Source organism: Scatophagus argus, chromosome 2 (assembly GCF_020382885.2).
Source record: "Scatophagus argus isolate fScaArg1 chromosome 2, fScaArg1.pri, whole genome shotgun sequence".
NCBI classification, from domain to species: Eukaryota; Metazoa; Chordata; class Actinopteri; family Scatophagidae; genus Scatophagus; species Scatophagus argus.
Window position 1 is genome coordinate 7,192,864 of NC_058494.1, and position 22,857 is coordinate 7,215,720.

The 22,857-nt window shown below is 41.0% G+C and overlaps 3 protein-coding genes across 5 annotated transcripts; 1 reads left to right on the plus strand and 2 right to left on the minus strand.

Moving 5' to 3' along the window:
• The first annotated feature begins 11,088 nt into the window (after positions 1-11,088).
• On the plus strand, positions 11,089-12,764 carry LOC124067160 (transcription factor jun-B-like). Of its 3 annotated transcripts, none has more exons than XM_046404298.1 (2): positions 11,089-11,226; positions 11,496-12,764. In XM_046404298.1, exon 2 carries the CDS (start codon positions 11,534-11,536, stop codon positions 12,425-12,427), a length of 894 nt encoding a protein of 297 aa, XP_046260254.1. In that variant the 5' UTR covers positions 11,089-11,226; positions 11,496-11,533; the 3' UTR covers positions 12,428-12,764. The 3 variants fall into 3 exon arrangements, with proteins under 3 accessions (XP_046260254.1, XP_046260262.1, XP_046260245.1); XM_046404306.1 differs by having other exon boundaries at positions 11,104-11,244; XM_046404289.1 differs by having other exon boundaries at positions 11,113-12,764.
• Positions 12,765-13,917: 1,153 nt separating this feature from the next.
• Positions 13,918-17,700, minus strand: prdx2 (peroxiredoxin 2). Its single transcript, XM_046404320.1, has 6 exons — positions 17,550-17,700; positions 16,574-16,694; positions 16,269-16,422; positions 15,217-15,339; positions 14,976-15,106; positions 13,918-14,284 (listed from the first exon to the last, which is right to left on the minus strand). The coding sequence occupies exons 2-6, from the start codon at positions 16,674-16,676 to the stop codon at positions 14,202-14,204; spliced, it is 594 nt and encodes a 197-aa protein (XP_046260276.1). The 5' UTR covers positions 16,677-16,694; positions 17,550-17,700; the 3' UTR covers positions 13,918-14,201.
• Positions 17,701-18,769: 1,069 nt separating this feature from the next.
• LOC124053335 (homeodomain-interacting protein kinase 2-like) lies at positions 18,770-21,342 on the minus strand. Its single transcript, XM_046378390.1, has 8 exons — positions 21,315-21,342; positions 20,635-20,819; positions 20,353-20,544; positions 20,063-20,244; positions 19,832-19,955; positions 19,534-19,740; positions 18,990-19,362; positions 18,770-18,903 (listed from the first exon to the last, which is right to left on the minus strand). Exons 1-8 carry the CDS (start codon positions 21,340-21,342, stop codon positions 18,809-18,811), a joined length of 1,386 nt encoding a protein of 461 aa, XP_046234346.1. The 3' UTR covers positions 18,770-18,808.
• Positions 21,343-22,857: the final 1,515 nt, after the last annotated feature.

The following is a 22,857-nucleotide window of genomic DNA, read 5'->3' on the forward strand; positions in this document are numbered from 1 at the left end:
AATAGCACGCTCAGCAGCACACACTTAATGCATGGATACACAGGGACTGAAAAGAGTCAGTCAAACAAATAGACAGAAGGATGGACAGATAGATAGAGAAGAGAGAGAACAAGATACAAGGAACAAAAGGAGGTTGTTTTGCAGATAAAAACTCAAAGCCAAGCTGAGATCTTTTTTACACAATGCCTGATGGTTACTATCATACCCATCTGATTGAGTGATAACACCCTCCACCTCATTTCTGGGCACCAGACTCCACCAGTAATACCCGACAGCTGGGAGGCAGAAAAAGCAAAAGTGCAGTTTAACCGTTTCACTGCCAGACAGAATTGAGTAGCTTGTGGTTGTGTGACTAAAACCTCTCTCTCTCAGTCTCTATATATTAGTGGTTTCACGCCAATGAGTACTGATGAAAGTGTCACCAGACCTCACCCAGTCACGCCTGTCTCTACCGCTACCTGACAGATTACTGAACACCATGGGAAGGCGTATCACCTCTGACTACTAATATATGTTGTGTATTTGTATTATCTGCATCTTTCCTGAAATGAAACTAAATGTTCTACTAAAACTTCTTTTACATATGGTTCACCTCATTGTTAGAAATGCTAAAAATGAAGTGCTCACCACTTCTGGATTTCGGTGCCTCTGCAGAGGGGATGTTTTTTTTTTTGAGAACTGATGACTTACAAATGACTCTGCATTTCCCCCATGCTGTGGTTGTCTTTCCCCTTTGCTCTCATGGGAACGTAAGGGGAGTAAATATGAGAAGGGTGCAACTCTCAAAATTATGCCATAAAAACAGATGAGAGCTATGACAAGTTGGTGTTAAATTTAAAAACAAATGAGGATAAGGCACAGGTGAAAAGAAAAATCACACCTTTTATAGACCATTTATATTTATTGAATATTGATTAAAACATGATTTGATAAAATCTTTGCTGTATCATTTAACATTTGCATTGGAGATGAAGAATCATGTAGTATGTGCATTGGCTAGTGTGTCTAATAAAATCAATGTCTCTGCTTGACTGTGTGTCTGCCAGTCTCTAGTCACACAAAATTAGACTGTCAAATAATGAAGTACATTAGAACTAATAAAGTTGCTGCAAAAGCAAATATTCATCTTTCTCCTTACTCACCACTGCCTCTTTGCAACTGACTGCTGAAGAGGTGGGCATGCCAACTACATTAGCTGATTTACAGCAGCTATGTTGTAAAAAAAGAAAGAAAGAAAGTTAGAAAAAAGAAAGAAAACTGTGGTGTTGTGCAAATCTTGTCGTTCTGACAAGTGGTCTGCCTTAATTATGTTTTACACTTTTAAACTGTCGACTTGGCGACTTGGGATAAAGTATTAAAATCACAGGTGAATATACATCATCAACAGCCCACACAAACCACTCAATTTTAGGTCCTATGTTATTCTCTAAATAATTCAAAGATACAGTGTCTCTTTTCACTGCTATGCAGATGACACACAGATGTACCTTCCATTGAGACCAGGTGATCCAAGAAGCTGAGCTGACCTTCTGGTCATTCCACAGTCGAGGTTAAAAACTAAAGGTGATCAGGCTGTTACTGTCAGAGCCCCTCAGCTTTGGAAAGACCTTCACGAGGCGATAAGGCTTACAAGATGACTTCTTTTACATCACTTCTCAAAACCCACTTTTAAAGACTGGTTTTTATGTGATGTTGTCTTTTTATCGTCCCTTTCAGCTTATTGGTTTTAAATTGGATAATTCCTATATTTTTTTGTCAATCATTTTTCTTTTTCATTTGCTGTTCTTTTACCTTTCATTTTAAATCTCCAACCAATTGTCTATTTATATTTTGTTTATTGCTCTCTATTTGTATATAATTTGTTGGTTTTGTTTCTAAATTATTTGTAAGCACTTTGGCAACCTGATTTTTGAAAGCTGCTATATAAATCAATTTATTATTATTATTATTATTATAAAGTGTAATGCAACAGTAAAGCAAGTAGATAAGATCTTCCAGTCAGTTACACAATAGAATTTATTTCTGCTAAAATTAAGCAGCATAAGCTACTGGCCACACCAGACTGATTGAGGCTGCAGCCATCAAAACCTCACGTGTGCTACTTTGAGAAAAGGTGTCTTTTATTGCTTCTCTATTAGCTATTAATTTGTAGGAGGAACTTTGTGTTTATTTTACTTTTAAAGTGTATTTAGTCTTGCTTTAAACAAGGTGTTAATATCAAAAAAAATGAAAATTTAAGAGCCTTCAGAGCCAAATCATGAGTTCAGTTTTCTCAAGTCCACTGTTGATAAAAGATTTAAGGTCTTTTAACATATAAATATTCAGTCTCACCCCTCACAAGACAATTGCTGTGGAATCTACACAGTAACAACACACAAAAACAAAATGTCTCATGTGCATGTGTGAGTGTACACATATGTGTCATGTTATTTGGGGGACTGAACCGAGAATGTGAATGTATACAAATGAGTCTCAAATGTTTACAATAACTGTTTGTGGTTTGTTGTTCTCATGAACAGCAGTGTTTAATGTTGTGGGATTAAAATGACTTACTAATGTATGTAATTTGGCATTTAGCATATCTTTCCCTTTGGTGCATGCTGTTAGCGGTCAACTGGCCAACACTTCCACCCATACAGTTTACCTTTAGGCTTGTGTTGCACTAAACGTGGGGTGTAATCTGTGGGCTGCAATATGATGGTGACTAACTTATCAGGAAATTCTTTTTACATCATAGAGTCATGAGATAAAAGATACCTCAGCACAAAAGGTTCACGCACAGAATAATCTCACATACCCACACGTCAGTACAAGGACTGAAAACATCACATACAGTAAATGAAGGAGCAGTAAGGCAGCAACATCTGCTCACACAAGGACTAAAATGCCTCTACTCGCTGTTTCATATTTGTATACAGACTGGTGGATAGAAATTATCCAGCAGCACACTTCTCGCCTTAAGTGAAGCCAGTCATTGTACATAGATATAAAAAGGAATCACCTTTGACTGACTTTGTTCTCACTCATTTGGCTTTCTTAGTATGAAAACAACTATCCTTTGACAGGAAAGTTCCCGTCTGTGTGTGAGTGTGTGTTTGTGTGTGAATGTATATGTGAGTGTGTGTGAAAACCCAAGCTGGTGAACCACTTCTGGTAAATAAAATAGAAGTGGGCTTTGCTTGCTGGTGTCATCTCTACATTGCTGCGAAACAGACAGTAAATAATGATGTCGTGTGAAACGCCTCTGTCTGTTGAATTCAAATGAAAGTTTGAGGGGCTTGAATGACTAATTAGGAGATTAACTTAGCATGTATTATGACTGTAATCCCTCTCACTATAGCCTTTTGATTATGAAATTAATATTGTTAGTGTTATGCTATGTGTATAATATTATAACTCTGATATATCGTGATGCAGTTGCATTAGGGATTCTAAATACTTGACAAATGTAAATATTTGTACATTGACAGAGTGAGAATTTTAAGTTTTTAAAGTATGACCTGACTGTAATTAAACCAAACTGTAAATTGGTAATCTATGGGTGGACATCAGTTTACTCCATTATCAAACTATATTTTCCTCTGTGGTTCAGTGTGGTCTACTCACTGTTATAATGAATGAATGAATGGGGGACTTTGAAGAATTCCTCTGTGGTTTGGGGCAATCATTGGGAGTTAAATACTGTAACAGTTCACCCACATAAATCAAAAAAAAAAACTGCTCTGTCTTTCTGCTTACTTTTACACAAGTTATATAAGACTCAGAAATTCGTGATAACAAGTATATTCAGGCAGCCGTATCACAGCATTTACTTCTGCTCACGTCTCTGTGCTTTATTTCCAGGAAGCAACGGAGTGTAGAAGTGCTGAGTCTCAATGATGATCAGCGGCAGTGAGAGCATCAGAATGCACCCAGCGCGCCTACACAGTTTCAGTCGAACTCGCACCATTGATCTCACCAGTAACCACATGATTAGACACACTGTCCTTTACTTTGTGTCTCTGATAAACATTTCTCATAATGCAGGTGCCCTCCGTTGAAGTGAGGGATGCAGTTAGCAGACATGCAGGAAGAAAAAGAGTAGACAGATTTTAATCACAAGGTATACAAGCTAATGTGGCACATTGGTTGTGGGTTGCTGACATTTATTACCACTATAGCGCTATTGTCTTTTTACCAAACTACATCTCATCACACGCAGAAGGAAACATGCATCTACTCATGGGGGAGATGCTTGTTCTTGTGACAGGGCATCCCCCTCAGCTGAGCTGTAAGGTTAGCTTAGCTAAATTAGTTTGCCTCTCATCCATGGGTAGATGCATGCTTCCTTCTGCACGGTGATACGGAAAGAAAACGTTCCTACATGAAACTGTTCACAACAAAGTCTGTGAATTATTTCGAGTAACCGGGTCATGATTTCTGGAAAGATGCTTTCCTGCCGAGTGGGGGTTTTTGGCACTTTGAGCACCACAAACAAATTGCTATCTAGTTCCTTTACATTTGACAGAAGGCAGACATCTCTATAGCCGACATGTCCAAAACTCAACTCACACCAAATGGATCAAGATGGATGAATAAGCACTACAGGGAAGAGGAAAAATATGTATTTTTGATTTTGGGGTGAAACATGGGATAAATTGGAAAGAGAATCATTGTTGGAAATCTGTTCCTGTTCCTGGATGTGTTGTTTGGGTTTCAAACTCCTACTATAGAAACCAAGTTTGCCAAATCAGTAACATAATCTACCATTAACTGTACCATCTCGGCACTGAAAGATAAACATAGCTACCATTTCTCATTTAAATTACTTGCTGGGAAATTGTGTAGGTTGTGAGGTTCAAACCTCAAACCAAAACCACAGCTTCTCATTGTACACGTTGAGAGTAAATGCGCCAAGTCATTTACCAGCTACTGTGATTAACGTTACAATCTGCCCTTGTGAATGAGCTCTCTTCTTCACAGGACACTACGTATTTTCACTTTCTCTTGATTGTCTCAGGAGTTTGGTAGAGGAATGCTGCAGATCTGCAGTGCAGGAGAGCCATCTGCACAAGGTTAAACTGCATAGAGAAAATTTCAAGGCTATCCATTATCTTGAATGATAATGAAAAACAACCCAACACTTAAAAGAGTAAACTACTCCACTTATTTAGCATTGTATTCCTAGAACACTGTCACACTCACGGTGGATTTGTCTTTTTAAATGGTACCAAACAAGCAGAACCAGAGATTTTTTATTCCACACATTCTATTGGTGTCTTGGTGCTGAAGGAAAAAAAAACCAGAAAACGAGTAAACAAATCGACCACTGATAGTTTGTCAGAGATGCGTATCATGCCAGCCATGGCTAATGTAGCCGCATGCACAGATGAGGAGCAGGCTGCAGAGGTGTGTGACGCTCACTTCTTTGTTACTCCACACCCTTAGATTTTTTTTCGTTTTCAAACTTCATCAAACACAACCAACTCAAGTGACTTCACTTGATTTGTCAAATTTGGTGCAGCTCCTCCTTTTGGCTTTATACAACTTAATTCACATAGCCTATACAATAATACTTTCCAAGACCTGAAAACAGACTGATGTGTGCAGTCAGGGGAGTTCATCTTAAACACAGCCTCTTCTGAGAACCTAAAATTGATGGGAGATATGCAACATAATGTGTCATGGGTACACACAAGGAGTAGACTGCAAAATTCACCTCACGTGGAGTCCAATATGTAACTTATCTAGATTAATCAAATTAAAAATCTAACATCTAAGTTAACATTGTGTAAAGAGCTGCACATCCACTAGTACCTGTCCTATTGGAGGACGGCTTCTCAAAGCATGCACAGGCCTAAACTCATATCTGCATTCATTCTGATGTATGTGTAGCTTAATTCATATATTTCAGTTAATGTGCTTACACTATTTGCAGAGCTAACTATTGACATATACACATTCACACTGTGGCACCACAGTTGGCTCATTACCACAACTTATTGAGGAAATGAAAATGTGGTGGAGCCAAATCCTCCACACCCTGGTCTCCTGCCACCTCACATTCACTTCTCCTATTTGACACAAAGAGGAACTCCCAGTTAGCGTCAGACAGAGGAACATCCCACCTCTCCTCCCTGATCCACCAGTTTAGAATAAATCTGAATCCACTTATGAGCTCAGGCTGAACTATGTTAGATGACTCTATGTCATACAACTGTGAGCAACATTTTTAATCAGTTACAGTTTATCAGCCCTCACAGTTTCAGAACAAAAGTGTCCTGCTTACGTGCGATTGCGGGAAAGATTTGGCTGTTCGGATCCTTAGTCAGCTCTGTCACTTAACTGTTGTGTTTACTTTGACAAAGTCTTTTGTTTTACACTTTTTTGTTGTGGTACATATCCACTCCAGCTACCTCTCCCATATGAGCCATAAAGAGTCTTTTCTTTTTTGGTAAATGCATGCATCAAAACATCACGTTGATGTCAATGTTGATGTCGAAGTCAACGCATTACACTGATGAATGAACATACAGAGATTTAACAGCTGAAGTTAAATAAAACAGGGTTCTTGACACACTAATGGCATGGCTTTAGAGACAGAAAGGTCTGTCCACTGCTTTCAACAACTATTGGATGGACTGACACAAAATGTCATTTAGACAGTCCTGACCCCCCCAGAGGATGAATCCTAACGACTGTGCTGAACTCCTGACTTTGATTAGCATAGATTTGTTCAATATTTTGGTTTATGACCATGTGTTAACGCTAATGAGCAAATGTTAGCATGCTGAACTACAATGGTGAACACAGTAAGCATTATACCTGCCAAACATCAGCATGTTAACCTTGTGCTTCAAATGGCTGTGAACTCTACGTCTTGTTTCTTTGTAATTAATCAGAATAAGACAAAGAGGGCCACAGCCTCCTATAGAGTTGACTGAAATATATCGAGCTAATCTCATTGTTAACACCGTTATGCTCACAGTTGCATCCCCCACTCATAATTATGTTCTCATTTTTTGTCCCTTTAAAACAAAAAAAGCAACAATGAGCCAGCTCAATTAATAAACCAAATGGGCATGTAAAATCAGATTAGACCTAATTAAATCCCCAACTTCCTGCTGTTTGCCTTTTTTTTATGGACTGCCAGAGTGACAGGGAGTTTAAACATCCGTGTAGATGGAGGGGAAGTGGGAAGGACAGCTCCATATGCGTTATGTCAGCCTGGGGGGACAGCTGGGTCCGACTGTCTTTTCCTGCCACACTCATTTGGCCCCAGCAATCATCTTGTCTTGTGCTAAAGGTCTCTCGTCGCTACAAGGCTCCTTGGCACTATCTGGGAGCTACAGACGAAGAATATGCTGATTAAACATGCCTTCATTAAAGCGATTACATGCACAAGGCAGTTCAATTTCCCACAGGCAGCCAAATAACAAATAGGGGGGAAGAAGAAGCAAAAGGCTTTTGGTGCAGGGATGGGGTTCAGTTCATGGAGTAGCAGGGGGAATTGCTTGTTAGCATTAATTTAAGTGACCCACACACACTTAGAGGAGCATATTAAGTCTTCTAACTCAATACACTGTGTGAGGGAGTGAGCTGTCCTCTCCTTGCGGGGACAGCCAGCTTTTTGCCCTGGTGAACACCCCTACCTGACTCACCACACCTACAGGCCGCTTCCAGGTCATCGAGCTTCCAGCGTGGAAGACCTTGCCAAAGACACAGGAGAGTCGTTACTTCTGGTTCATTTAATAAAGCCAGTCAACTGTTTTAGTGCCTGAATAGGCTGCAGAGGATGTCGTGGAAAGCATGAAGGAAGGGAGGGAGTTAAAGTCGTGATGAAGGCCAAATGAACATCAGCAGCTTTCAGGCGTTCTTCACATTTGTCCTTTTCTGACAAAAGTTTAGAAGTTCGTGAAGCAACTATATGGCATACAGAGACCAAACAAGTTTTTGTCTCACACTGACTGGTGAAACGTCAGTAGCTGGTTCCAGATCATCCAGTTCTCAGTAATAAAAACTAATATTTTGGAAGCATGACTCATAACTGAACAAAGTGTGAGGTTGACATTAAGTACTTCTTATAAATGACATCCAATACAATTGAAGGTTGTCAAAAGTATCATTACTTTGATACTTTTTCGACGCACTTGTGTTTAAACCATACAAATGGCATTGTTAGTGACTTTTTCTGTAGCAGCACTGTGTGAAAGGAAGGAAAACAAATACCCCGTTTTGTGTACCTAGGACATTTTTCTTTTTGTCGAGGTATTAAAAGAGTACTTTTTATATACTAGTATAGCAGTGAGGAGGCTTGTACTTCCCACAGCTCACCTCAGGGTGCAGCCAATGGTTCTCAAGTACCTCAGCGATAAACCAACAGCCAATGAAGGACAGAGAGTGTCTTTTCATGGCTCAACCACAGGCGCCTATATGCTCCTCTGTGCTTTCACGTTTGTTTTCTTCATATTTCTGCTTCTGCTTTTGCTCTTCATCGTCCCATCTGTCAAACTGAATCACACCAGCACTCAAAGAAAGTGACAGAATTGCATGTATGAGGTGTTTGAACTGTGCTTCTCTGAATTTCGGTGCATTGCCCCATATAATCATGTGCATGTGAGCAAGAAATTGTTCAAAGCCTCAGAGCCAATTATGGGTCTCAAATAGGAAAGTCACATGTAAAGATCCCACAGTAGAGTTTCTAGCACATGCAAATTTAGCAACAATCAGCCACATGAAGACTTTTGTGTTGTCCTCACTTAATGTGGCGTAACGCAAGAGATACTCAATCACATGAAATAAAAAAAATAGACTAAGAATATATAAATATGATCAAATCTGCAAATTATCAGTATCATATATGATGCAAGAGTAGAATGAGAGGTCACAGTTTTGCAATCTCTCAAAGCAGTGACCATATTGACCTGAGGTCTCTCTGAAACTGGAACTGAGTGATACTTCATTCTGTTTCTGTGAAATTACTTTGGTTTCTCTGCATCCCCTCTAGTTTCTTCTCACTAACAGGAGACCTGAAGAGCACATCACACCACTGCTTCAGTAGGCGGAGCTCAGCCCAAACTGACAACTGCAGGACGGGTGGCTAAACTGAGGAAACCACAAACTGAGGAAGTTCACAGGATACAACTGATTTTGCCTCAGATGTTTCAAAAACCTAACATGTTAAAGCAAAATGCTTTGTCTGGATAAGAGACAATTCAAATTGACTATCAAATGTCCAGTAAATATGGCCAGATACCCATCACATACACATTAAAAGGCCACTCCACCAGCTGTACAAATGAAGGTCAGGTTATTCATTTTCAGGGTATTGCTCAGCCTGTGAAAGTAGCTGCATACTCTTTTCTATGGCTCTCTGTGGGGCTTTGTCAAGTTTGGGATAATAACCCAGATGATGTCATAGTGAAGTCATCAGGGTTAGCTTGAGTGTTAACTTCTATATCGGAATGCCAGTGTACAGACTGGGAGTGTGGAGTTAGAGGAGTGGACAGTGGACATTTCTCTTCTTATAAAGAACAATGTCGTAATATTGCATTATGGGAAATGTAGGATTCGGCTGTTCTGGAGTTTGACCCACACAAGGGCTAAAGGTTTGGATATCTCAGCTCTAATTTTGCCCATTCTTTAGTTTTTAAAATCTGGGTTTAAGTTGTTAACACCAATCTGATAAACATCACAGCTTATACAGGAGTGAGACCACCATGACTTTCAGTTTTCAGTTCTACAAGTAGCAATCATGATAATTTACAGCTGAATATAATTTCTCTGTGCATGTGTTTTAAGTGCCTCCCTAGTTTCCACCTCAAAATGTCAAAAGTCGAGTTAATTTTCATGAGCAGCAACTTTGAGAACAGTGTTGTTGTATGTGTTGTATGTTTTGTTTCAACGGATAAAACAATGAGAGATAAGGTGCTGCCATAATGAGACAAAAAGCCAGACACACGTGACCTAAAGACAGGTACAAACAGAAGGTTAGAAAATCAAACCAGACTATATGAACATGCCTGTGCGCATGGCCCTCTGGGAAGTGATTCAGGGGTCTTTACCACGTGAAAAAACAAAGCCGTCTCTCTGTCAAACAGGTGTTCAGTTCAGGGGTACGTCTTTACTCTCACATAACTTCAAGACTCCGTCATCTGTTTGTATATTATTTCTATAGTAACGTGTTAGGTTCAGTGTACTTCATAAAAACAATCACAACATTGAATTAGTGGCCTGAGTCAGCACCAGTTAGACATCAGCTGCTGCTTCTATGTTTTAATTTTTAATGATACAATTACCTCATTCCCACAAGATCAATTACAGCAGTTTTAGTTGAGCAACACTTAGCTTATTTGCTGACTATTATCTTTTTCCCTCATCGAGTGGCCCTTTAGACCAACCTGGACATTACCTTTAAATGTTGTCTTTATTATTACTATTAGGCTCTTATTCACATGTCTAGCCTGCAGAGTTCTGTCTGACACCCGGAGCATATGTCTTCCCTTGCCAAACACTCATTGCGCATTATGCATTTTTAACGACGAAGACAACGCGCCCAAACTTCACACCACCTACCCATCCTCTCCCTGCCTGCGGGCTGAAGGAGGGCAGCAGTGCGCCTCCTCCGCCTCCCACATCCCGAAGAACTGGAAGCGCGCCAGGATGGGATTGGTTTCCCGCTCCTGTTAGGGAGGAACTGGTGCGCCAGGATATCCTAATATGGACTGACCGATATCACTTTAGATCACACGCACCACCACCAAACTTTATATTTTCAATGTGAGATTGTTCACTTGTCAGGCTGAAAGTAGTTGTGGTTGGTTTTGACTGAGGTTGATTTAAAAAAAAAAAAGGCTTATTTTGTTTTTGGATGGCTTTGAACTGTGAGACACACTTTTAACATGAGTTGTTAATAAACGAAAGGAGCGTGGTTGTACGCTTGAGGTGTTCTGTGCACTTACCTGGCCTGAGTTTTTCCCCACGCCGAATAGGCCTCGTCTTGTTTACAGTCCTGTGTTCCTGGCAATAACGTCATCGTCTATTTGACATCCCGGAGGCGGGGACCACGGAGTAAACAACCAATCAGCAGGCTGGTTGGAACGCATGCAGTATAAATGCAACATAGCTCGTCGGGCGCATGTCACTAACAAGGAAACAGAAGGGAAGCTCAGACTCAGAGCAGAAAAGATTCCCGTACTTACGAGTGGATTGAAAACATCTGTATTAGTCACTGGACTCCAACTAAAGGTACAAATCGACGACTTGGTAGGCTACGGTACAGTTCCACTATTTTGGAAGTTTTGCTCTGTTTTTGATAGATTTGATCTTCAGTAGCCTATAATAATACAGCGGGACTTTGTGCTGGAGCTTGAATCAATTGGGACACTGAAGCTTCGGTGTCCAAACAGCATCTTTGCAGCGCACTCTTGTATTTGACTGTCTGATTTGAAATATGTCCACAATAATGGAACAACCTTTTTATGACGACTCGTTTCTTTCTGCTTATGGCCATCCAGGCGCAGCTCTGCCAGACTACAAACTGCTAAAGCAGAATATGAACTTGAACTTCTCCGATTCATATCGGAACTCAAACTTCAAGTCCCAGCACCTGCGCGCCGACAGTGATTTCTATTCAGCGGGGACGGCGGACGTTGGCTCTCTGAAACTCGCTTCTCCTGAGCTGGAGCGACTGATCATCCAAAACAGCAACGGGGTCATTACTACAACACCGACACCTGCTCATTACCTCTACAACCGCGGGATCACAGAGGAGCAGGAGGGCTTTGCTGACGGTTTTGTGAAAGCGCTGGACGACCTACACAAGATGAACCAGATGGCTCCTCCAAACGTGTCCATCGGCACCGGTGGCGTTCCCTGCTCGGCGCCAGCCTCCGTGTTCGGCTCATCCATGCAACCAGAACCGCTCGAGTACACCACCCTTGGCAGCTGCGCCACGAACCCCAGCCTGTCATCCGCAGCCAGCTATCCCTCCACCACTATCAGCTACCTGCCGCACCACCAGTACCACCAGCACCCACAGGGCGTTGCGCACGGATCACACCATTTCCAGCACCCCTTGGCCGGCATGGGCATCCACTCGCAGCGGTTCGGCGGCTTGAAAGAGGAGCCTCAGACGGTCCCCGACATGCAAAACAGCGACAGCGCGTCTCCGCCGCTGTCGCCTCTCGACATGGAGAACCAGGAGCGGATCAAAGCAGAGCGCAAGCGGCTGAGGAACCGGCTCGCAGCCTCCAAGTGTCGGAGGCGCAAGCTGGAGCGCATCTCTCGCCTGGAGGACAAGGTTAAAGTTCTGAAAACGGACAACGCCGGACTTTCAAGCACGGCCTCTCTGCTGCGAGAGCAGGTGGCCCAACTCAAACAGAAAGTCATGACACATGTGAGCAGTGGCTGCCAGCTCATGTTAGCGCCCAAAGTGAAATCTTTTTGAAGAGATGCACTTTGGAAAACACTGGACAACAACTGCACTGACAACACATTGAACAATGTCTTTAGACTTTGAAAGAACTGGATCATTGTGGCTTCTTTGGCTGAAAGAAAAGTAGCCTACACAGAAATCACACAAGACTAAAACACTTCGGGCATTTTTGAACAAGTTATTAAAAGTGTCGTCTTGGCTTTGCCTGTTTACATTTTACTTTAATTTGTGATTCATTCTCATGTAAGTTATTTGTGTTTGTCAGGTTGAACCTGGTGAGCCTGTTTTATGTTTTTTTTGTTTTTTACTTGTACAGTATATATTTAAGTAAATGAAGTTATGAAACCGAGGAATATGTGGTGTTGTTTCTTCTCGAAGTTGTGTGTACTTAAAAATTGCACCTCTGAAAAAGTACTATATTAATTCTTGTTAAAATAGGGTCACTGTTGTCAACTATCTTTCTGGTCAGCATTTTAAGTTTACAGCGACAGCAGCTGCTTGCTTCCCCGGCGTAGGATTGTTTCCGTATTGACGTACATACGTCTGTCCATATATGGTCAGTTTTGCTGGCAAACGTCACATCACGAAGAGGTTTCCGGGAACTCCCTCCTACATTGCCAGTCAGATGTGCTGCGCTCTCCCCTTCACGCCCGCTTCACACCGCAATGTGTGTGTGTAAATGAACAGGTTTGTCAATGAGTGGTTCATTCGAATTCAGGGAGTTTCCCCATTCTGCTTTCAGTTTCCCAAAACAAGTCGCGAGACACTAGTACAGGAAAAAATGGTTTAAAAAGTTCCGCACAAACATGCAGAATAGGCTGTCTGATGGGTAAGAACCAGTTTGAACTGACAAGAATTGATGTCAAACAAGCTGGCGGACACAAATGACGAACAGAGGCGACAAAGCATCCACAAACAACAGAAATGAACTAAGATGTTTAAACTTGGACACGAGTCAGGATTGTTTTAGCTGAGGACTGGTGATATTTTCAACTCACTAAATAAAACATGCACAGTGATTACTTAGGTGTCATCCAATGTTACTTCCTTTGGGATTGGGGAAAAACAGGCTTGTCGTTACTCTGGAAAATGATTTTAATATATATATATATATATATATATTTATTATGGGATGTGGATAAAGAGGGACTAGTGTCCCTAGCAGGGACAGCCACGCAGGTCTGCCATCAGTCATATCCAACAATCCAGTCTTTCCCAATGAGCTGCTCCACCATTTGGTAATACCAGGTTATTGTGCCGAGTAAAACCGCAATAACTCCAACATTAAGAAAGACTGCCTTGTGACGTACTTTGATCCTCTTCCGGGAACAGGACTCAGGAATAATACACCAAGGTCAATTCAAAGATATGTCTGTTGGTATAATACTTTTAAGGTGGGAAGTCACTAAACCAGATTGAACTCAGGAAGATTTATGGCACCACCCAGAGGTCACATGTGGAATTTAACAATATAGTGTTTGCCAAACAAAACACACACAGGCTTATTTTTCCCACTGTTTAATTAAGATGGTAACAAGTAATTCAAGACAAGGAGGGAAAAAACATTAATACTTTTTTGAAAAAGGAACAAAACTATACTTTCAGTGCTTCAGACTATGAGGTCTCCCCAACAATTGTACACTGGACATACGAAGATAAGTTTTGTAACAAAGAATCTGAGTAACAGCTTTTTAAATTTTGTCGGACGACATGAGATACTGCTTCAAAGGGACACCTCTTAACTGCAGGGAAGTGCTAGATGTAGTCAGCCAGAAGTTCTTCACGTTTACTGCTTGGAGAAAAAGTCCTTGCTCTTATCAACATCAGGGATGATGGTGTCACTTCCAGGTTTCCAGCCAGCAGGGCACACTGGAGGGGGGGAGAAGGGACAGGGAGGTTACCTCAGGGTGTAAGTGACAGACACTGAACTTTGCACAGACTGAGAATAAAGTACACAAGTAAATACCCATGAGGGTGAAGTGATGAATGCAATGCAATAAATGCAGTAGTTAAACTTGCTAAATCTGCCAAGTCAGTTTACAGCCACAGGCAAATTCATTTAAAATATCCCCAAAATATATACATGCTAGGTGTGAGGTGCACAGTATTGAAAATTTTATGCTTAAAAAAAGAAGAAAAAAAAAAAGAAAAAGTCGAAGAGTAACAATAATAAATTCATGTACCAACAACAGTAAAAGTGAAAGAGAAATCGAATGGTCACAAATATGTGAGTCAGATGAAGTTTGAAAACCAAACCTCTGAAACAGGGCATAAATTATGTCATTTAAGGTGAAAAAAAAATACAAATAACAAAATAAACACAAACATTTTATTAGTTACGGATTAATTTCTTGGACATGCTAAGGTCACAAGCATGATTTGCGAATTTAGGGGCAAATATTGCTGATTTTGAGTTTCCTGTTAAGGGAGGTTTATAATAGAAAGGGAGGAAAAAGTACAAAAAAATCTAAACATCAAGTATTCATATGTAATACTGGAGTGTGATGGTTAAATGATGGCAGAACATTAAACTGGGGGTATTTCCAGTGACTTTACTCACCTTCTCCATATTTGTCAGTATGCTGGAAAGCCTGGACCAGACGCAGAGTTTCATCCACGGAGCGACCCACAGGCAGGTCGTTGATGGTGATCTGCCTCAGGATGCCCTTGTCATCAATCACAAACAGACCCCTGATAGGCACAAACCGAGGTTATAGTTTTGCACAAGATTCTTCTATCTACATCCTTGAGTCTCTCCAATGCAGCTCCCACCAGACAGTGACACAGTCAGTTTGTCTGACCTGTAAGCGATGCCGTCATCCTCCTTCAGCACACCGTAGTCAGTGGAGATGGTCCTGCTGAGGTCTGACACAAGGGGGATCTTCATGGCACCCAGACCTCCCTCCTTCCTAGGTGTGTTGATCCTGTTGGATAACAATGAAAACACAATTAGCAAAATCAAGAACCCATTTAGTGTTACAACTTTTATCAAGATTCAGTGCATTCAGTGGTATTTTGTGTATAACAGACTGTTTAAAAAAAAAAAAAAAGTGATGTTGCAAACAGAAGACACAGTAGCCTTCAAAGTTACAGAGTAAAGTAGATTGTCTATATGGTGGCAGTGAATAAAATAACTGAACTTGTGCTGCAAAATGCAAAACACCTTTTGGATCCCAAGGTCTAGCTTGTATAATTAATGCAATAAATTTGTGTATATGCTCTTTAAAACCTAGAATGATATCAGAACATGCTTCAAATGAGGGAAGAGTCATCAAAATTTGTCAGATGTAACCTTTAAACCCTAAGAACAATACATTACAAACCAAAATGTGCTGAGAAATTCATTACGTGATTCAAAGCATGTCAGTCCTTCCAGAAAGTGCAGTTTGATTAAGAGGCCGTTACTACTTCTCAGTATATCAAGACTCAGAGCTTATCACAACTACGCAGAAGCAGCACAGTGACAGGAGATAACTGATAAACTGGGGTGGGTGTTTTTTTTACATCTGCCAAAACTCCTCATTAATAACGGAGTACATAGAAATTGCCAAAAGGGACTTGCTGATCTCAGTCATTTAGTTATCTGAGAATTCTGAGTTCTGATATTTATATTTTTCTACATATCACAGCCGCACAGTTCTAGTAAAGTTGAAATACATTCTCTCTTTCAAGCACAGTACTTTCCTCAAAGCACCTCTGCTTACTCAACCTACTGCCACACATCTACTGTGGACATTATTTTGAAAGAGTCAGTTCAAGACTATACAAGTTGTCTAGTTCTCACTGCATACAATCACACAAATTACAGGAAAACTCAAGTCACCATTCACTTCCAGTCAGCAGAAAATCTCACCATGCCAAGTGACTGAAGTGAGAGTCTACAGAGCAGCCAATGACCTCGCAGGACACACTGCGGAACTCATCTGCCCTGTCACTGAAAGCCACGATCTCAGTGGGGCACACAAATGTGAAGTCCAGTGGGTAGAAGAAGAAGACCACATACTTCCCTGAAGAACAGAGAAGAGAACTTAACGCCTGGAGAAGAGTGGGACTACATGTTTCATAAATACAAAGTTATATTGAGAATCTCAAACAGAAATGCTAACAAATGAATACACACATCGCTGCAAAAAAGCTGGTGAGAAACAACACAGTTACCTCTGTAGTCGGACAGCTTGATGGTCTTGAACTGCCCATCCACTACAGCTGTGGCGCTGAAGTCTGGGGCAGCCTTGCCAATCTTAGCGTTTCCAGCAGACATGATGTTGGTGGCAAATGACTGAAAGGGAGACAGTACTTACAGTTAGTGGAACATTCCTGATGCTCATACACCATCATAGATAATTTCGGCTGGGTGGAGCATAAGGCACCACCTGGAGTTCTGACCGCAACAAAATTGTCAGGCAACATGGGCCATGATACAAAGATGACATTTAGAGAAATAAGACAAAGTACTTTTTAGGCTGATGCAGACACCCAAGTTTTGCAGCTTTGATGATTTGTGCAACGCTCAAAAGCGTGGTTAGTTAGGCAAACCACCTACAGTCACATGCAAGTCATGTTCAGGCTGCAGAGAACAAAAGCCTATTAAGAAGCTTACATAAGCAAGAAAAACACAAACCAATAGGAAGATAACGTTACTTTTAGGGTACATGCATGCTTTCAAAAGAGGAGGGATGTTTGCAATTAATTTGTAATTAATTTGACACACTAAGCATGGTCTGGATGCAAAAATCTGTATTTTTCAGCCCAACAAACAAAAGCCAACAATCCTTTGTGATATTTGAATGCTTTACAAAGGAATGAGTAGCACACGCTGCTCGGTCAAAGTTCGGCGGTGCAGTACAAAGCTTTAAGTTTGAAGTCAAATGTCGAGGGGTCATTGACCTCTCCCTGCAGCAAGGTGCAGCACAGAGGCGAGGAAAGAGCCAGAAACAGGCCCAAATTCCCAAGAAGGGGGGAGAAACCGACCCACAATGCCAGGCTAGCTGAACGCTAGCTTAGTGTACTAAACCGGTTTCTTTGTCGTCTTCTTGCTATAGGCTAAACAGCTGCTAGTCTTGGTCGACCTGTGTAGACATAACGTGAACTTCTAAATGAAATGAATCACACAAACAAGTAATTCCCGACTCACCTGTCCTGGTCTGGTGCCGTGAAGAACTTGTCAGAGCTAAGATCTGTTACTGGTAAGACAAGAAAGTACTCAAAAGGACGGCTGCGTGCAAAAAGTAGGCGGGGCTAGCGGTAGCCTCCGGAAGTTAAAATGATATCCTTCAAAGTAAAAGTTAAGAGTAACTCGTATTTAACCCCTCCAAACAGGACCTGAGGTAACCGTGGCAGTTCCCAAATGGTGAAAGCAAACTTTTCAAAACTATTTACTTATAAAATTAAAATATGAATTAAAGCCTCTTTTTATTGTACACCTAGTTATTAATTCATTAAATTACTATTTAATTTGCTCTTGTAATCCCAAATGATTAGCTACTTTATAATTAGATTTTCATTGAGAATCAGCTTTATTTAATTTCGTCTTTTTATAGATATAATTGTAGTAGCTTGGCTGTACAATGGTCTTCGAATTTATCCTTTTTTGCTCAATAAATATAAAAAAGTGGTTGACGATCTTGCATGTTTCTATTGTTTAGCAGTAAGTGTGATGTGATTTGTTAGATGGTACAGTTCATTAGTTAGAGACTGAAATGATTCTTCTGTATTTTGTCATGGCCACACATTAACTTATAATGAGATGACAGATTTATCCTTTAGAAAAAAAGGTGTCCAAAAGATTTGTTGGTTACACTTTTGCTGACCCCACCTGTGCTTGTAGTTCACATAAAGTCAACACTCATAAATCATAAGGGCAGTACAGTACAGTTACAGAGGTAAGACTGCAGTCTTGAAGCTGCCGCGTGTCAGACAACAGTAAGTAAAACTCAGTGGAATGAGAATAAATACCCAGAGGGTTACATCTCTTAGTTACGTTACATTATTTTGATATTTTAATACTGAATATCTATGTGTATATTTTGCGTATTTCTGGCAAAAGTTCAGGATGTTGCTGATTTCATCATAAAAATATTCAGTGAAAACTAGACACACACACAGTCTCAAGGTTCATTTAGTTGCTGTGTGGAGGCTGTTTATCAGATCATGTGGTCCTCACCAACTGATTACAATCAGCTGTCACTGAACTTTCCGTATTCAGATGTTTCATGATTCTGAACACCTCTTTGACTTTGTAATTCAAATACACGTGATGTTTTGCTGTGTAAAAAGGCATATTTCATTATATTTCCAGATTTACTTTGCAGTAACTTCTGTTTTACTCGTATCCACACATCATGAACACATTAGTGAAGACAGTCAGTAATTTTATTGGCAAATGACATTTTGTCACCATTGGAAACAGGAGGAGAAAGCTTCTATGACCCTCTTAAAGAAGGCGTGGACACAGGCTTCGCTCTCACTGCTGATCTCCACTACGACCTCTGAAAAGCCACAAAGAAACATGATGTTAGTTTGATCCAAACTGTAAGCACAAAGAGATTGTGAGGGTTTTAGAAATGTGACTGACCAGACTGGACGTGTGCTTCTTCATCCTCCTCATCCTCCAGCCATGCAAAGACATTTTCTGCTTGAGTAAAAACTGTTTCTTGATGAGGAGTCATGGACTCGGTTGCAACGGGTTCAACACTGCAGACAGTCTTTTTCAGTGAGGACGGCTGCAGTGTGACGATGTTTGGCCGAGTCTCCTCCATGTCAACCGTCAGGTTTTTAACGTTCTTGTTTTGGCTGCTGTCTGTGTGCTGGTCCACACTGAAGAATGGATGCTCCAGCACTTTAAGAGGGATTATTCTGTTGTGTTTGTCCACAAGCAGCATCTTTTTTAAGAGGTTGATAAAGTTTTGCACCTCATTCTCCTTGGCCGTGTTTCTGAAACACATCACCTTAAACAACAAGAGACTGAAGTCAAAACATGTCTAATAAACTTGCTTGTCTAATAAACTAAAATTGCATCACAACAATGCAGATAAGCTTCCAGAGACTTCCATTTTAATCAAAGATAACCTTGAACTAAATTTACATCCATAACTGACTGATCAAAAGAGACCACCTACACCCTTGAAGACATCCAGAGACGTGAATGGATAACATCTTGTATCTGTGAAATGATGACCAGTCTCTCTAGCAAACTCCTCAGGAGACTTCAGTCTCCAGGTCTGCTGCTTAAAGCTGCTGTCAAAGCGAAAGAAGCAGCTGCTTTTGAGTGCAGAGTTCAGCTGATAGTCTGGTGGCTGACCCAGGGTGTTTACAATGAATTTCATCTGGAGACACCACACACACACAATGTCAACTTTGTACTTGATATTGTCATTGGTTCAGAGACATTCTACAGTCTGTGAAGGAAATACTTACCATGTCATATTCATGGAGCCCAGGAAAAAGTGGGAAGCCCACAGCAAGTTCTGCTGCAACCAGACCAAGAGACCACATGTCTATTGGCTCTGCAAAGCACATGCCCAGCATGACCTCTGGTGCTCTGAGAAAAGAGGAAAATAAAAATGTTAAACTTCTTGTATGTAAAGTTAAATATCACCTCTGTCATGCTGTCAGTTCTAAACTGACACAACAGCTTCTGTGCTTTACCTGTACCACAGAGACTGAACACATGACCCGGGAACAGCATCGGACACATGGCGAGCCAGACCAAAGTCGATGAGTTTGACTTGCAGTGGCTGCTGCTTGCGGTCTACGATCATTATATTTTCTGGCTTTAAATCGCCATGCAGGATTCTCAGGTCATCGAGGTGGAGGAGTGCTGTGGTCAGCTGAGGAAACACACACATTTACATTTATTAGGTACTGATTTCCCACTAAATTGAAAGTATGCAGTAAAATGATACACTGGATACTTCTGAGAAGAAAACTCTTCATACCTGATGTATTACTGGGCGAATCTCTGCCATAGACAGAGGCTGATCTTGCCTTTGTTGAGTGTACTCGTGCAGACTCTGATCCAAGAGCTCGAACTCCAGACAAATGAACCTTTCATGGAAGAAGGAGCCATTCCATCTGACGAGACTGCATTTGTCTGGATCCAGTGTCCACAGCTTTTTGAGAATTTTAATCTGTGGAAGAAATGAAAGGCCTCTTGTCACCTGAAAGACAAACTCAGCGGTAATCATTTGTCATGTGACAGATGTGATAGAAACCTCTACCTCTTCCAGTGCTCGTTCAGCAAGAAAGGGTTTATCTCTGGTTATTTTGATGGCCACCTGTGTACTGGTCACAATGTCGACACACTTGACCACCCTCCCAAAGCTTCCCTCCCCAAGAAAGGCCTGCACCTCGTAGCAGGAGGTTTTGGAGGCCAGCAGGGTCCCTTCCTGTATGGGGAAGTTATCTGTGGAGGAAGAGGAGAGCAGAGAGGACAAGATGGACACAACATGAACTCTCATGTTGTTACACTGAGCATGACACAGTTGACAGATCACAAAATAGCACATCTGCATGTCTAACACAAAAGGTGTTATTACACTTTATTATTCCAGTTAATTTTTTAGCTTGAATCATCACAGCACTACACTTTCAGTTTTACTATTTTTTTTGAAAACTAAATAATCTCATCTAATGTCATTTCAAGATATATTATGTCATATAAAGTTATTCATATTTTTCCAACCACATTTTTTAAGAACACAGAAAATTAAAATAAGAGCATGACTTACTCTTCAAAGATTTAAGCTCCACTGTGACAAAATTGCTTTGTTGTCATTATCCATTAGTAAAAGTCCTCATTTCATAAAGTTGAGGAATGTTCGTGAGCATACTTGAAGAGTTTTCTGTGTTTCAGTGGTTTACAGTTTAAAACACCTGACTTATCCCCCTCTTAGCTTACCTGATACGACACTCAATGTGGTGGACATTTTTGAAGCAAACTCAGTGTGAAAGTTGAAATGCAAACAAAAAGATGGACAGGAAGTCTCTCTGTGTCACGTCAGTTGATGTGAGCTGAAGGACTGATGTCTGCCAGTATTCTGTCTGTTTCTCTGTGACTCTGTGACACAGCTTCATTCCATTCTGGATCTGTTAGGCCACATTCTGTGTTGGAATGGAACCCTGTAGTCATTTACAAGTCATGGATGTTTAATATGATGTAGCTACAGTCACATATATGTGAATCATTTGACAGAGACCAACCAATCAACATAAATTTGGACGGTCTGATGCTTGACACAAGTAAAAACATTACATAAGCTTTTGACTTTGATACAGCTGTGGATGAATACAAACAGACACATGGACTCACAAATCAAAATTAAGTCAGTTTCTTGTCATTTTGACATAATAACTGCTCTTTAGGTGTCTGTGGATGAACCCACTGACAACAGCTGAAAGAGCACTGAGCTCCAGGAGCAGAGACATCATCATGATCACACATTAATGCATAAACCTAAAAAAACACACATTAGGCAACAGACATTACACACAATACAAGCAGAAATAAACAGAAAACAGAAACATTACACAAAGGAAAGTCTAAACAGGTGGATCTTGAATAGTCCAATGGAAGAGAGTTCCAAAGTTTAAGGAGCCACCACCTCAAAAGCACGGGTTCCTTTAGTTGTAAGCCTAGATCAAGGAACAACTAGAAAATTCTGATGGTCTGTGGACATCATAGATCTGCTGGTGGTATAGACTGGGGAGGCAGTGGAGCTCAATCAGTATCAGGGTCAACAGTTTAGCAGCAGCATTTTGGACCACTGGCAGCATGGTGGTGCAGTGGTTAGCACTGTCGCCTCATAGCAAGAGGGTTCTGGTCTGGGCCCTTCTGTGTGGAGTTTGCATGTTCTCCCTGTGCCTGTGAGGGTTTTCTTCAGGTACTCCAGCTTCCTCCCACACTCCCAAAGACATGCATGTTAGGTTAATTGGCCATTCTCCATTGCCCACAGGTGTGAGTGTGTGGTTGTCTGTCTTTGTGTGTCAGCCCTGCGATTGACTGGCGACTTGTCCAGGGTGTACCCTGCCTCTCGCCTGTAGTCAGCTGGGATAGGCTCCAGTGCCCCCGCAACCCTGATGGACAAGCGGTATAGAAAATGGAAGAATGAATGAGTTTTGGACTACTTGTAAATGATTCAGGAAAGATTTGTTGAGGCATGTGGAAGGGAAGATATAGTAGTCAAGACAAGACAACATAAAATAAATATTTCAATCTCCACTTGAAACATATAACCTCTGAAAAACTACAAAGAAACACAATGTTAGTTTGAGCTAAACAATGTCAACTTTGGACTAGACACAATCATTTGATATCGAACTGATGTTTCACTGGTAAGAACACTTGACTGAGGATCAAATCCAGGATTCAGGGACTTTCTGCAGTCTGTGAAGAAGATACTTTTCATGGGAAAAAGCGGGAACCTCTGAGGAAGTTCTGCTGC

Excerpts from the sequence above, each read along its gene's own strand:
- LOC124067160 (XM_046404289.1), top strand. The coding sequence starts at position 11,432 with ATGTCCACAATAATGGAACAACCTTTTTATGACGACTCGTTTCTTTCT.
- LOC124053335 (XM_046378390.1), bottom strand. The coding sequence starts at position 21,342 with ATGTCCACCACATTGAGTGTCGTATCAG. Across the intron at positions 20,245-20,352 it reads TTCGCCCAGTAATACATCAG|CTGACCACAGCACTCCTCCA; the intron begins GTATGAAGAGTT and ends GTGTTTCCTCAG. Across the intron at positions 19,363-19,533 it reads CTCTGGATGTCTTCAAGGGT|GTGATGTGTTTCAGAAACAC; the intron begins GTAGGTGGTCTC and ends TTGTTGTTTAAG.
- prdx2 (XM_046404320.1), bottom strand. The coding sequence starts at position 16,676 with ATGTCTGCTGGAAACGCTAAGATTGGCAAGGCTGCCCCAGACTTCAGC. Across the intron at positions 15,340-16,268 it reads CACTTCAGTCACTTGGCATG|GATCAACACACCTAGGAAGG; the intron begins GTGAGATTTTCT and ends GTTATCCAACAG. Across the intron at positions 15,107-15,216 it reads GATGACGGCATCGCTTACAG|GGGTCTGTTTGTGATTGATG; the intron begins GTCAGACAAACT and ends TGTGCCTATCAG.